The sequence below is a fragment of the Pinus tabuliformis genome, chromosome 2_1, assembly GCF_031772625.1.
Source record: "Pinus tabuliformis cultivar Carrire ecotype Pingquan chromosome 2_1, CPIR1, whole genome shotgun sequence".
Taxonomy (NCBI): domain Eukaryota; kingdom Viridiplantae; phylum Streptophyta; class Pinopsida; order Pinales; family Pinaceae; genus Pinus; species Pinus tabuliformis.
Window position 1 is genome coordinate 632,940,366 of NC_142299.1, and position 12,527 is coordinate 632,952,892.

Here is a 12,527-nt window from a genome sequence, read left to right on the forward strand (position 1 = left end):
TATGTGGACGATTTGATTTAACAGGCGCAAACATGCTCATCCAGGAGTGCAAGAGAGATCTTGCAGGCGAGTTTGAGATGAAGGATATGGGGCTGATGCACTATTTCCTTGGGTTGGAGGTTTGATAGGGTGATGGAGAGATCTTCGTGGGACAAGGCAAGTATGCTTTGTAGATTTTGAAGAGATTTCACATGCAAGATTACATACCCATGACCACAACTCTAGTCACAAATTGGAGGAAGGTGGCAGACATCTCGATCAGAGCGAGTAGATCCCACACTTTACCGACGAATGTTTGGCTCGCCGATGTATTTGGTGAACATGCGACCAGATATATGTTTTGCAGTTAACTTTTTGAGCCTATTTTTGGTTGAGCCTACTAGATCACATTGGGTTGCTGTTAAGCACATGTTGAGATATCTCAAGGGGACAGTAGAGCATGGATTGTGGTATAGACAGGTTGATGAGTTGAAGCTTGAGGGCTTCATTGATGCAGATTGGGCAGGGAGTTATACAGACAGGAAGAGCACATCGGGTTGCACATTTAGTCTTGGATCAACAATTTGTTCTTGGCTCAACAGGAAGCAATTATCAATTACATTGAGCTTAGCCGAGGCAGAGTAGATGGCTGCTCGTTGGCAGGGTGTGAAGCTATTTGGTTGAGGAAGCTTCTTGTGGGTTTGTTCAGGACAGAGTTGGAGCCTACAATGATACACTATGACAATCAGAGTTGCATCAAGCTCTCTGAAAATCCAGTGTTTCATGATCGCTCTAAGCACATTGACATACGTTATCACCACATTAGAGATATTGTTTAGAGAGGTATAGTTTCACTCTAGTACATACCAACAGAGGAGCAGACAACAAACATTTTGACCAAGGGATTGCCAGGAACTAGATTTGTATACCTCAGAGAGAAGTTGGGTGTAGTACATAACACCTTTCTCTCTAAGATGGAGTGTCGATTGGAGTAGAGAAGTTGAGCACGAGTAGAGTGTGTCAGACCAGCTTTGGAAGAGTCGACGGTTTCAATAGACTGTAATGATACAGGATCATAGGAGAAATCAAATGAGGGCCGAGCTCTTACAACCCCAACACAATGATACCATTCACATGTGTGCGCAAGAGAGAGGATTTGGACTCACACATGTGCATAGTTTAGCTGATTTGCATAGGGATTTTGCAAATCTCGTGCATAGGTAAGGGGCGATTCATCTTACAAGATTGATCAGTTGTTCTTGTGATAAAAGGGAAGTTTCTCTCTTATTGTAATTCTCAGAAGAAAATCCTTTGCTGAAGAAGACTACTAAAAGACACACAATGTTGTAGGTTTTCCCTAGAGTTGTGGCTTCCTGGGTATATCTTGTGTTCTATGTATTGATGTGTTTGTCTTCTAATTGATTTTTCCGTTGTGCATATTAAGTTAGAAAACTCAATATATTTGTGATTTAAGTTTCCAAAATATCAATTGTTTATGTTTTTGGGTTTTTACACTTAGAAATTGAAAATCAGTTTACTTGGTTTCAAGGAAGTTTAACATGAGCCTCTCCAATCCCGTCAAGCAAATATCATTAACATAGATGACCTAGATGAGAGGCTCACCATCCACAAGTACATAGTACAAGTTGGAGTATGCATTACTCTTGGTGAAGCCCAATCCAAATAGGTACCTATCAATCCTAGAGGACCATGTGCAAGGTTCCTGCTTAAGTCTATATAAGGCCTTCTTCAGTATGCATACATGGGACTCCCTCCCATGCACTTCAAAGCCTTGAGGTTTCTTAGTATACCTCTTCCTTGATCACCCCATTGAGGAAGACAATTTTCACATCCATCTGATGTATCCACCACTCCATCTGATGTATCCTCCACTCCATCTCTGAAGCAATAGAAATGACTGCCCTGATAGATGCATATCTGGCGACAAGAGCAAATGTCTCCTCATAGTCTAGTCCCTCCTTCGAGGATAACCCTCTTGCCAGGAAGCTCGCTTTGTAGTTTTCCACACTGCCATTTGTTGCATGTTTGATCTTGTAGATCCATCGAGAAGTGATTGCTGACTTCCCCTTAGGCCTCAATATTATTTCCCAAACATCATTCTCATGATGGAGTGATACTCTTCCATCATGGCGTACAACCAAGCTTGCTGGTCTGCTGCCTCCTCAAAGGTAGAAGGCTCAGGCTCATTGATACTGCTCGTGAAGGTCGCATCCTCGCTGCTGGTGTTGTTGGCCCCTCCTCAACCTTTGGAGCCTCTCACTTCCGATTCTCTGCCATTGCTGGATCTGTCCCATGTGACCTCCTAAAGGTCCTACCCTCCTCAAATTTGACATCTCGTCTAACTACTATCTTCCTCTGCCTTGTAATGTAGACCCTTTAGGCCTTTGAAGTTTCATTGTATCCAACAGAAATGCCCCTCTTTGATGATGACTCTAGTTTAGTCCTCTTCTTTGAAGAAAAGTGGACATAATCTGTACTACTGAAGATGCACAAATGACTCCCCTCTGGTTTCACTATTGTAAAAGCCTCCTCAAGAGTCATGTTCTCCACTGCCCTGCGAAGACTTTTGTTTTGCATGTATACAACCTATTGCATGCCTTCGCCCACAAGAACATAGGAAGATTTTGATCATGGATCATGGCCTGGGCTGCTTTGACTATTTTCTTGTTCTTCCTCTCTGCCACTTCATTCTACTACGGATTGTAGGGCACTAACAACTGTCTCTTGATTCTTCCTTCTGTGCATAAATCCTTAACCTCATTGGAGATATACTTACCCCATTGCCTGATCTCAGGATCTTGATCTTCTTCCCAGTTTAGTTCTCCACAAGGGTTTTGAACTCTTGAATCGATTAAAGACCTCATGCTTGGCCTTCAGGAAAATCCATGTCCTCCTGGAATAGTCATCTATGAAGGTCTCAAAAATACTACACCTCGAGATAGATTCCATTGACATAGGATCATAGATGTTGGAATGCACCAAATCCAAACCTAGTCTCAGTGCTAGGAAATGTTGCCTTGGCATGCTTTCCAAATGCACATCCCTTACACACACCATCATGCTCTATGTTGAACTCTAGAAAACCAGTGACCATCTCTCGTAATGGTGCTAGAGCCCTGTAGTGTAGATGTCCCATCCTCCTATGCCAAAACTCACATTGGCTATCACTGCTATGTACTAGGGCTTTCATTGGTTGTCCTCTCAACAGATACAGGTTATTCTCCTCGCTTTTTATAACTCGCCTCCTAAAGCCTCATGTTAGGATCAATCCCTTTTGGCTTGACAACTACCTCACCTCTCATGAAGTTGACCTCATGTCCTCTCCCCTCCATGGTCGAAACTGAGAGTAAATTCTTTTCCAACCCAGGTACATACGCTACCTCCTTCACCTATATCAAACTTCCTAAGTGTGCTTGGAACTATATGCTGCCAATGCCCTCCACTGCATACCTGGTGTTGTCACAAAGCTCCACATGTAGATCTCAGTGCTCCTTGTCCATATTGGTGAAGATATCACAAGACCTCGTCATGTGACGAGATGCTCCACTGTCCACAAACCACTACAAAATAGGATACTAGAGAAAATCCCTTCTCGATTTTTTCTACAAATTCATCCATCTGTTTAGATGTAGCCATCGCTGTCTTTCCCGTGCCTTTCTTCTTGTTTGGACACTGTTTGGAATAATGATCAAATTTATGACATGCAATGCACTTGAATTTGCTCATGTCTTTCTTTCCTGTGAAGGTGCTGCTGCACTCTGGTTCTGCTCGGCTTTACCCTTTCCCTTGCCCAATAAGAGCAAGGCTCTCTTCATCCCCACCTTTGTTCTGTCCACCAGTTATGGATTCCTTGCAAATCCACTTTTGGGAGAAATTGTCCCACAATCTAGCCTAATCAAGAAGCCTATCTTCAGCTAGGATACTTATCATAAATGTAGCACATAGCTTGGTACACCCTTTCAGTGCTACTTTTACAAGCTCCATCTTATCCACTTCTTCCCCAATAGTTGAAACTTCATCATGAACTTGCTGAATCCTTGTGAAGTATGAGGTCATAGTCTCAGGTCTGTTCATTTTAATGCCGTTCAGCTTATCCCTTAGCACCATATTTTTGTTCTGGTTGTCAGTTTGGTACAACTTTGTCAAGGCCGTCTGTTGACCACTACATGTCAACGACCCATATCAGTACACCCCCTTTTTTCACAAAAGGGATAGCGCTTGATCAATGTGTCCGTGCCGTTGGACTATCATCATCAGCCTGATCATGTTATATTGTAAACCGTTTCTGCATGTGTACACTGTAAATAATCTTAGCAGATTTGTGTCGTGTATGTAATTCCCTAGGTAAACCTAATTTTCTAGTGATGATCTACATTTCGAAAGGTTTTTTGTCTCATTGACCCATGGTCGGCAGAGTTTTCCTTCAGCCTTACCCCAAAGCCGAAATGGATTTTGTCACTAGAATGTTAGGGGAGTCCTAGTGTGCTAGATCGAGTCTATGTACAAGTAATTTGGGAATAATCCTAACTATTTGGTTAGGTTATTTTATTACAAATTGCTTGATTTGCTAGATTATATTTGTGTCGCAGAACTGGGTAGTCTGTGAGGGTCTTGTTCAAATGGGTTTTCCCCCTTGAGATGTAAAAATGTAAAATTCATGATGTAAAATGTCTCGAGGGTTAGAAAAATAATTTATCCCCTCATAGGTCCTAGGTCTTAGGTAATTTTAAATTTTCCAGAGGTAAAATTCATGGATTCTTTAAAAAATTAAATCTTAACTGGTCCAAGGACTAAGGTTAATTGATTATTTTGCTAAATTTTAGGCCTTTGGTCCCTGGGGTTAAGTCAAAGTCAAAGTTTTGAGGAAATAAATGAAAAATTTTAATTTTTGAATTTATTAAAATGCATTTAATTGAAAAATTCGAAATTTCCTCAATATTTAAAATTTTGCCAGATGAGATTAAAAGAAATTTTGATCCTCATCAACGGTCGAGATCACTTTGACAAGGATCACTCGAACTAGCCGTTGGGAAATTTATCTTTAAATAGGAGGTCATTTTGTCAGTCAGAGTCATCCGATCTTTTGATCGTGTACTAAGCGAAAAGCTCTCTCTTGTAATATTTTTTATGAGCAATAAAGAAAGACTTTGGGGTTAACTTCTGCTGGTGTTACTCTTCATGGAAATGCTATAAGATGTATTATTTTCATGCATATATTTCTTTTTGGCCATTGATATAGCTTTCTGAAGAGCAATTTGAGTATAGGTATCTTGCTCAGTCGCTGGGGTTTGAATGGTAATTTAAGTTTTGAATATAATAGCAGGTATCTCTATTAGATCTGAATTTTATTATCGTTTTCTCGCTCTATGTTGACGGCTAAATTGAGTTTTGCAGGAAAATCCTTGATTATTAGATCATCGGGCGTTTAGGGAAGTTCTTGGTTGAACCAACCAATTCTCGATCCGTGTTTTCTGAAGAGCCCAGTTTGAATTTGATGCCGGGCTTATTATAAGATATTATTTTTATGGGTGATGCATGAAGGGTTTCAAGCTTAGTACCTCCTCCAAAATTCAATTTTTTTATTTTTTATTTTTATGTGCTAAATTGTCAAATTTGGTTGTTGGGAGCCGTAGATCATCAGATTTGGGAGTGGAGTCGAACTCACACTCCCTAGATCTGATAGATCTGCCATTTATGTACATAGATTTCTAATTTTTATTTTTATTTTTCAGAGTTAGGATTTTTGGGGTTCCATTTATTTTTGCGTATTCGGGTTTTGGCTGTTTATGTTTTCAGGTACAGGTTGCAGATCTGAAGCTAAAGGTTGTGCAGAGTCCAGATCTAGGCCCCGGAGGGTAAGATCTGGATCTCTGGAGGTCCATCAGCATCATTTTTTCAGGGAATTAATTTAGTTTTCAAATCTGGATATTTCGTGAAGGTTTTAGGGTCAAATTTGAAGCAGATTGATTCAAATTTTAATTAAGATTGCTGCAAATTCTTGAAGAAAATCTGGTGGATTTAAAGAGGTTTTGGGCCACCCCTTTTACTGGTTGGTTTGCTGCCTAGGTTTTCAATTTTTTGCTGTATTCTTCTTTTCCAGAAAACTTTGGGGTCCTTTTTGAGGGTTTTTGGAAAATTTCAAAATTATTTTCTGAGTTTGGGTTTTAATTTAAAAAAAAATCTGGAAAAATATTGGGTTTATTCCTGAGTTTTCTGACCAGATCCTTGTTGACCGTCTCTAAACCCTTGCTGCTCAGTCTTTTCATCAGCTCCCCATCGAGCTCCCATCCTCACCCAGTCTTTCAAACCTGCATTCTCCTCACGCTGCCATACATCGTGCTGCCCATCTCATCCCTTCCTCGTTGCCCATTGCTTTTGCTGCTCCACGAATAGTCCATCTCCCTTTCCAATCCGCACATTCATCCCTAACCCTCTGCAGCTTTCCGCAATCCTCCCATCGCTGCTCCATTCTCACGTTTCTCTCTCCCACGCGCTTCTCCTTCAAACTGCAACCCTCTGCGCAGTCTTCATCTCGAACCCTCCTCCATTTCGCTGTCCAGTCTTCAACCTGTAGCTGCAAGCCCAATCCTCCTATGCTGCTCGAAATCCACTGCCTTGCCAGCTCCCTTTCTCCTTCACGTGTCCCTATCCTGCTCGCTCCATCACCTATCCGCAGATTTTCCCTAACTCGACCCTCACCCGCAGCCAATCTACTGATCCGCTGCTCCACTTCCCTCGGCTCCCTGTCCTCTACATGCAGCCTCCTCCAAACCAGCGTCTAGCTCCCTCAGTTATCCCCTTGATCCGCAAACTTGCAGACAAGTTGAACCCCAAGTTGCCGGCTGCCACCATCGAGCCTCCAGACTTGCATTCATAAGCTTCGTTTTTTTAGGTGTTCGTTGGTTTAGGTAGGATAGCTTAGCTTAGGTTTTATGTAAATTCGATTCATGATTTTTAGTTTTAATTCATTTTGATTTTAGTTTTGATTTTGATTATTTATTTATTTAGGTATAGAGCATAAATAAGCAAATAAAAGTTTTTGACTTGGATTTCTTTTCCCTTTTGTTTGTTTGGTGATTCACTTTTCTTTTTTCATTTTATTTCACCACCTTTAGTGGTTTTTTTTTTTTTTTGAAAAAACCTTAAAAAATTAAAAAAATCTAAAAAAACATTAAAAATTAAAAAACTTAAAAAAAAATCCTTTTTTTTTTTTTAATTTTCAAAATATAAAAATGAAAAAACTTTTAAAATTCTAAACATTTAAAAAATTTAAAAAATTCCTAAAATTTAATTAAGGATTTAAATTAAGGGGTTTTTTCACTTAAATGTTAAAAATTTCAATGTGGCCTATGGCCTATTAAAATTTCAATTTTTGACCCATTGATTAATTTTAATTTCCTTAGTGTCTTTTGGTTATTAAATGCATTTCTCATGATTTTTCTATGGTCAGGGCGCGATAGATCATATGGACTGTTCTAGATCTTGTCATTAATAGTAATCATTTTTAAATCTGGAATTCTCCTGCGTGCTGCAGTGTTGGGCATTTATATGGATTATCGTCACTTTTCGTCACATATTGAAAATCGTTTTGGGTAGCTTGTTTTATTGATGGTTAATTCAAATATCGAAGGCATTGGTCTAAAATTGTTTCTATCTTGTGGTCGTGTCTTGTTTGCTTTGGCGTTTAATCTATCAATCTGATTTAATCATTTAAATTCATCAAGTTATCCATCATTAAAATCTCCTAGAGTCTGTTTTTCACAGGATATCCTCATCTATTCACCTAGGGACTACCCTCACTTGTCTAGGAGAGAGTCTAAACAGAGTAAGGATTTAAGAATGATAGCCCTTACTCTAAGTGTTGTCGCGCTGCCTAGACATTCTGTGCGACAACACCATCCTCATTTTATAAGTTGAATCCTTCTTTTTTATGTGAGGGATTATGTGATCCTTCACACCATCCAAAATGATGCTGCATGCTCTTATATCTTTTATTTTATGTTCAATTGCTTGGGTAAGACCTTGAGGAACTCGAATCTCTTGGCTTGCAATTTCCCTCATACCTTTTGACATTAAAACAAGGGTGATTTTCTCCTTCCATGGACTTCAGTTTATAACCACCTCCAACCTATCTTCATACCTCAGACTTGATGATTCCATTTACTGGATCGACTTTAGCCACAAAACCCTTGTTGCAAAATAAAATTCTGCTGCAAAATATAATTTGTTGTTGTAAAACCGTTTTGATATCTAATCTCCCCCACAGTTTCTATTGCTGTGATACCATGCTAAATCTTTTATACCAGATTTGATTTACTTTACTTAAACAATTTACTAAAAACCCACGGAATATTTATCTCAAATATTTTTGAAATTGCTGATAAAGTAAACACACTAGTATGTTAACTCCGAAACTAAAATGAGGAAATCAATCACACCACAACATAAAATTGGTCCCAACACAGTCTTCCTTCATTTTAAATTCCCTAGGAAAATTTGGGTCTAGACCCAGAGAGAATACACAGAAAAATACAACTGTTGGGAACTTGGAATTTGGTCCCATTGGGAAAAATTGGCCTCAAGGAAAGCGACCCTTGGAAATTGGCATTATTGAAGCAACTTGACCTCTTGAAAACTTAGCCTCCCACGCCAGCAATTCAGCCCCTCCAATTCCCTCATATCATCCTTGCTCACTTGAGAAATCCAACCTCTGGATATTTCAGCCCTTCTCCAGTATTTTGACCCTCCCCTTCAGCTGACTCGGCCTCTCTCTGTCCTTGTCTTGGCTTCCCTGAATTTTTCTCTGAAATTTCTTGCCACAATTTTCCTCACTTCTCTGCAGTCTAATCAAGTCTCTCTCTCTCTTGAGAAAATATCTTCCTCAACAATTGTGTGTCTTCACCTCTCCCTTGGGCTTATTTTATAAATTCATTAAGTCAAAATCCCTAACCCCAATATCTCAAGCGAGAAATGGCTAAGATTAAATCCTAAGCCTCACTTGAGATCAATGGTTGAGATTATATCTAAGTCACTTAAATAATTTTATTATTTATCCTTCAAACTTTGGCCTAATAGTCCACAATAATTAATTATTGTACTTTTCCTACATTAACCTCAGGAAAGAAATCAGAAAATCACTTACTCCGACAAGCAAGCACCTAAAGAGAATCAAATATCTTCTACATGCTAAGACACGAAGCCGATGTAGAAGACCTTCCGAGGCTATAAAATCAACACATTTTCAGCTGCCAAGTTGAGAGTTAGCCTTAGAGCCCACAGCTGTGCTGGACTGTTTGATCCCTGACCAATTATATTTGGCTTACTAACTTTTCAGTTATTTGCTTTTGATATTTTCCTTGCATTAATCTCCCATGAACAAAAGGCCTTTTGAGATGAAGTAATGATCTTGAAGTGGGTACAGCAAGAAGCTTGTGAGTTCAATGCTAGTGGGAATTGGAAGATAGGAATATTCACTATGACATTCTTTAAAATTTGTAACAATTTTTCAGCTTCATTACTATTTGGGTTGATGCTTCTCATAGTTAACTAGTGAATATCATTTACATCTGGAAGTTGGAGTAATCTACTGCTAGATAAATTTATGTCAACTATTTTAAAACTTTATTTGCTAGTTATGTAGTCCTATTTGTGAAATTTTATTCTGTTCAATTTGTATGCATGCGTTAGCTTTGATCTTTGTGAGTTTTGTCTGTAAAATATATCGAGGTTTTTGGTTTGAAATGAAAACCATTATCCTTTAGATGAATAAGTGTGAAGAGCCCATGTTGCTAGCTTCAGCAGTGTAAAGTTTGAAAATTCAAGTTGGCTATATTATCGGAAGTTTTGGAAATCAGGTCCTTTTATTATATTTCAATGAACCCTTTTATGCTTGTTGATGTTAGCCTGTTTGAATTAAGCCATCACCTTCTTTTTTAATTATGATAACCTCTAAGGTATATTTCATGACAGGATGGTTATATGCCCAGCAACTGTGATGGCTGATGGATCAAAAGTTTTATATTTTGAGCAGGTAATCTTCTTTTATATACAAACTAAAGTCATATAGTTTTTTGAAACTTTGAACTAGCCATTCAGTTTTTGTTTTCTTATATTCTGCTTTGTGTGATGGCTTTTAGGCATTTTGGAGAACTCCAGAGAAACCTTACCGCCAAGTATGATATCCTTATCTAGATGTTGTCATTTAATTGTCAGATTTCAATCACTAGCTAATGTGTGTGTGGTTTCCTGAGTATACAAATATGAATTGCAATGGGAGTAAAATAGGGAGCCAGAAACAAGATTTCAGAGGTGATGAAAGTTTAGAATATTTGGACATATTTTTAGTTTAATTTTTCGATAAATGCTCTTGCCAGCATATTTGCTCAAGTTTTTATTGAACATATGAAGTTAATTAGGTCATAATCAGATCTAATATATATAATCAAAGAAAACTTCGTGCAAAAACTCAAGGGATGCTTCCTGACATTCAGAGATGACATCGCTAGTAAATCCGTTGGTGTAGACTGGTGCCCCTAACCAAGGGGGATTCAGACTAGGCAAATGCTGGCATGGAACCTAAGTTAGTTCATTCAATTATTTTTTTGCTTGAAATTTAAAGTTTGCTGAATCTGAAGGCGTTCCAAACAAATTCGGTCTTAGTTTGATGAACTTCAAATCAAACTTGGACTTGATCTTGAACCCAAACTTCTAAGTGAATAAATTCAATTATAATTGTTGATTTGGGGTAGCATCGGATGTGCTCTAGCCATGAAATTTGGTGGAGAGGTTGGGGCACATGAGATCTCCAATACCTAGAAAGGGTTTGGGCAGATTCTAAACAGTTCAAGAGATATTAAAATAATTAATATTTTTAATGAAGTCCTTAAGTCTAAACTTAGGGAAATTAAAATATTAATGTGAAGTAAAAATGAAATTGTGTTAGAATGGTCCAAAAGACGTGGATCAAGCCAGATTTAATCTTAGCTGTTGATTAGGGACTTAATCTCGGCTATTGATATGTCAACGAGAAAAGTATAAGAGGAGGCTTGAGGGTCACTTGGAGAACACACCAGAGTAATCAGTCATTCTATTCTCTAGAGCGGGGTTTGCTAAGAGACATAGAATTAGTGATTGAGAGTTGCAGTTGAGGGGCATTGAATACAGAAGAACAGAGAGGCAGAGATAGTGCCGGGAGAGTAGTGCAGTAGCCAGGGAGAGTGATGTAGTAGCAACTAGAGCTCATGCAGGGCCACGCACGGGTAGCCGGGAGTTGCGTAGAGCCTCAGAGAGGGCAGCGTTGCTGATGCAGAGGGCTAGAAGGCTGACGCAGGGCCTCCTAAGGCTAACGCAGACCCATCCGGGGTGACGCAGGGCCAGCGCTAGGCAGAGAGGGGCTGATGCAGTCCAGAAAAGGCTGACGTTGGGGTTTCTGGGGCAGATTGTAGTTGAGAAGCTATCAGAAGGATTATCCGGGGTTTCAGTCGGGAAATTTGTCTCAAACTGAGAGGTATTACTGCCAAGGAAATTCTTTGTTGGGTAGGCCAGTTTCGGCACCCAGATTGTACTCTGATATTGCTTAATAAGAAAACCCTCAGATAGCTGCACCGGTTTTCCCACATTGGGTTTTTCCGGGGTCATTGGTACAAAAATAATGGTGTCATATGGTGTGATTGTTTCTGTTTCCTTCAGTTGTTGATCTGTAATATGTTGAGCATGCACTAGTGTTTATTTTCATTGTAAATAACTTGTTAAGTAACAGAACAAGTAGGTAGGAATAAATCAGATAAAGTGCATGGAAGGTTTCTAACTAAGTAGACTTAGAAACTTCAACAATAATTGCTTATTGAAATTCAAACCTAGAATCCGGTAGAGTAAACAAAAGTAAAAATCCTAGTCACTTGTGATGTGTGGTTTTTGTTTCCCTTGAGGCTGAAGAAAGTCTTCATGCCGTTTTCCTCTGTGGTGTGCAGAGAATCTAGAACCTGAGGCTGGTTTTCTTTGTTCGCTTGAATTTGATGCCAACACCCTTACTTTTGTCTCTGCTCAATACAGATTTATCTCGAAGTACAGATTGAGGGTTAGACCACATGAATTGAGGGTTATATTGCGATTCACACCAACCTCTAAGCCAATTGTGTTGATAGAATGGTTTCTGCAGTTTGTTAAAATTTACCGAACCCAACATCCGGTATTTGGTTCTCAACAATTATTCATTGAACAAATACACGACCAGATTCCTAACACAAAAATATAGCGGAAGCGAAAATTCGATTTGAATCACATACACATAAACAAATTTCTGCCCAATCAACAGTTCTTCATTAATAAATTAATCACAGAACTTACTTGGGCTCCTATCTTGGGATAATGGCCCAATTGAGAAAATATAGATTACAAAAATTGATTTCTAGCTCCTCTACACACCCCTGGACCCAACACACGCTCACTGAGAAGCCACTCTCAATCTTGTGTTGTTGTTGTGTCTCATCTCCTCACCTTAACCTTGCTTTTATAACTTTACATTGAGC

At 39.1% G+C, this 12,527-nt stretch overlaps 1 protein-coding gene across 1 annotated transcript in view; it reads left to right on the plus strand.

Moving 5' to 3' along the window:
• The window catches only part of LOC149202146 (chromophore lyase CRL, chloroplastic-like), a 145,579-nt gene that overhangs the window by 39,874 nt on the left and 93,178 nt on the right, over positions 1–12,527 (plus strand). Inside the window, exons 3-4 of the mRNA XM_089403085.1 lie at positions 9,970–10,030; positions 10,137–10,172. Of these exons, the coding sequence (XP_089259211.1) occupies positions 9,970–10,030; positions 10,137–10,172 (97 nt within the window). The remainder of the gene's footprint in view (positions 1–9,969; positions 10,031–10,136; positions 10,173–12,527) is intronic.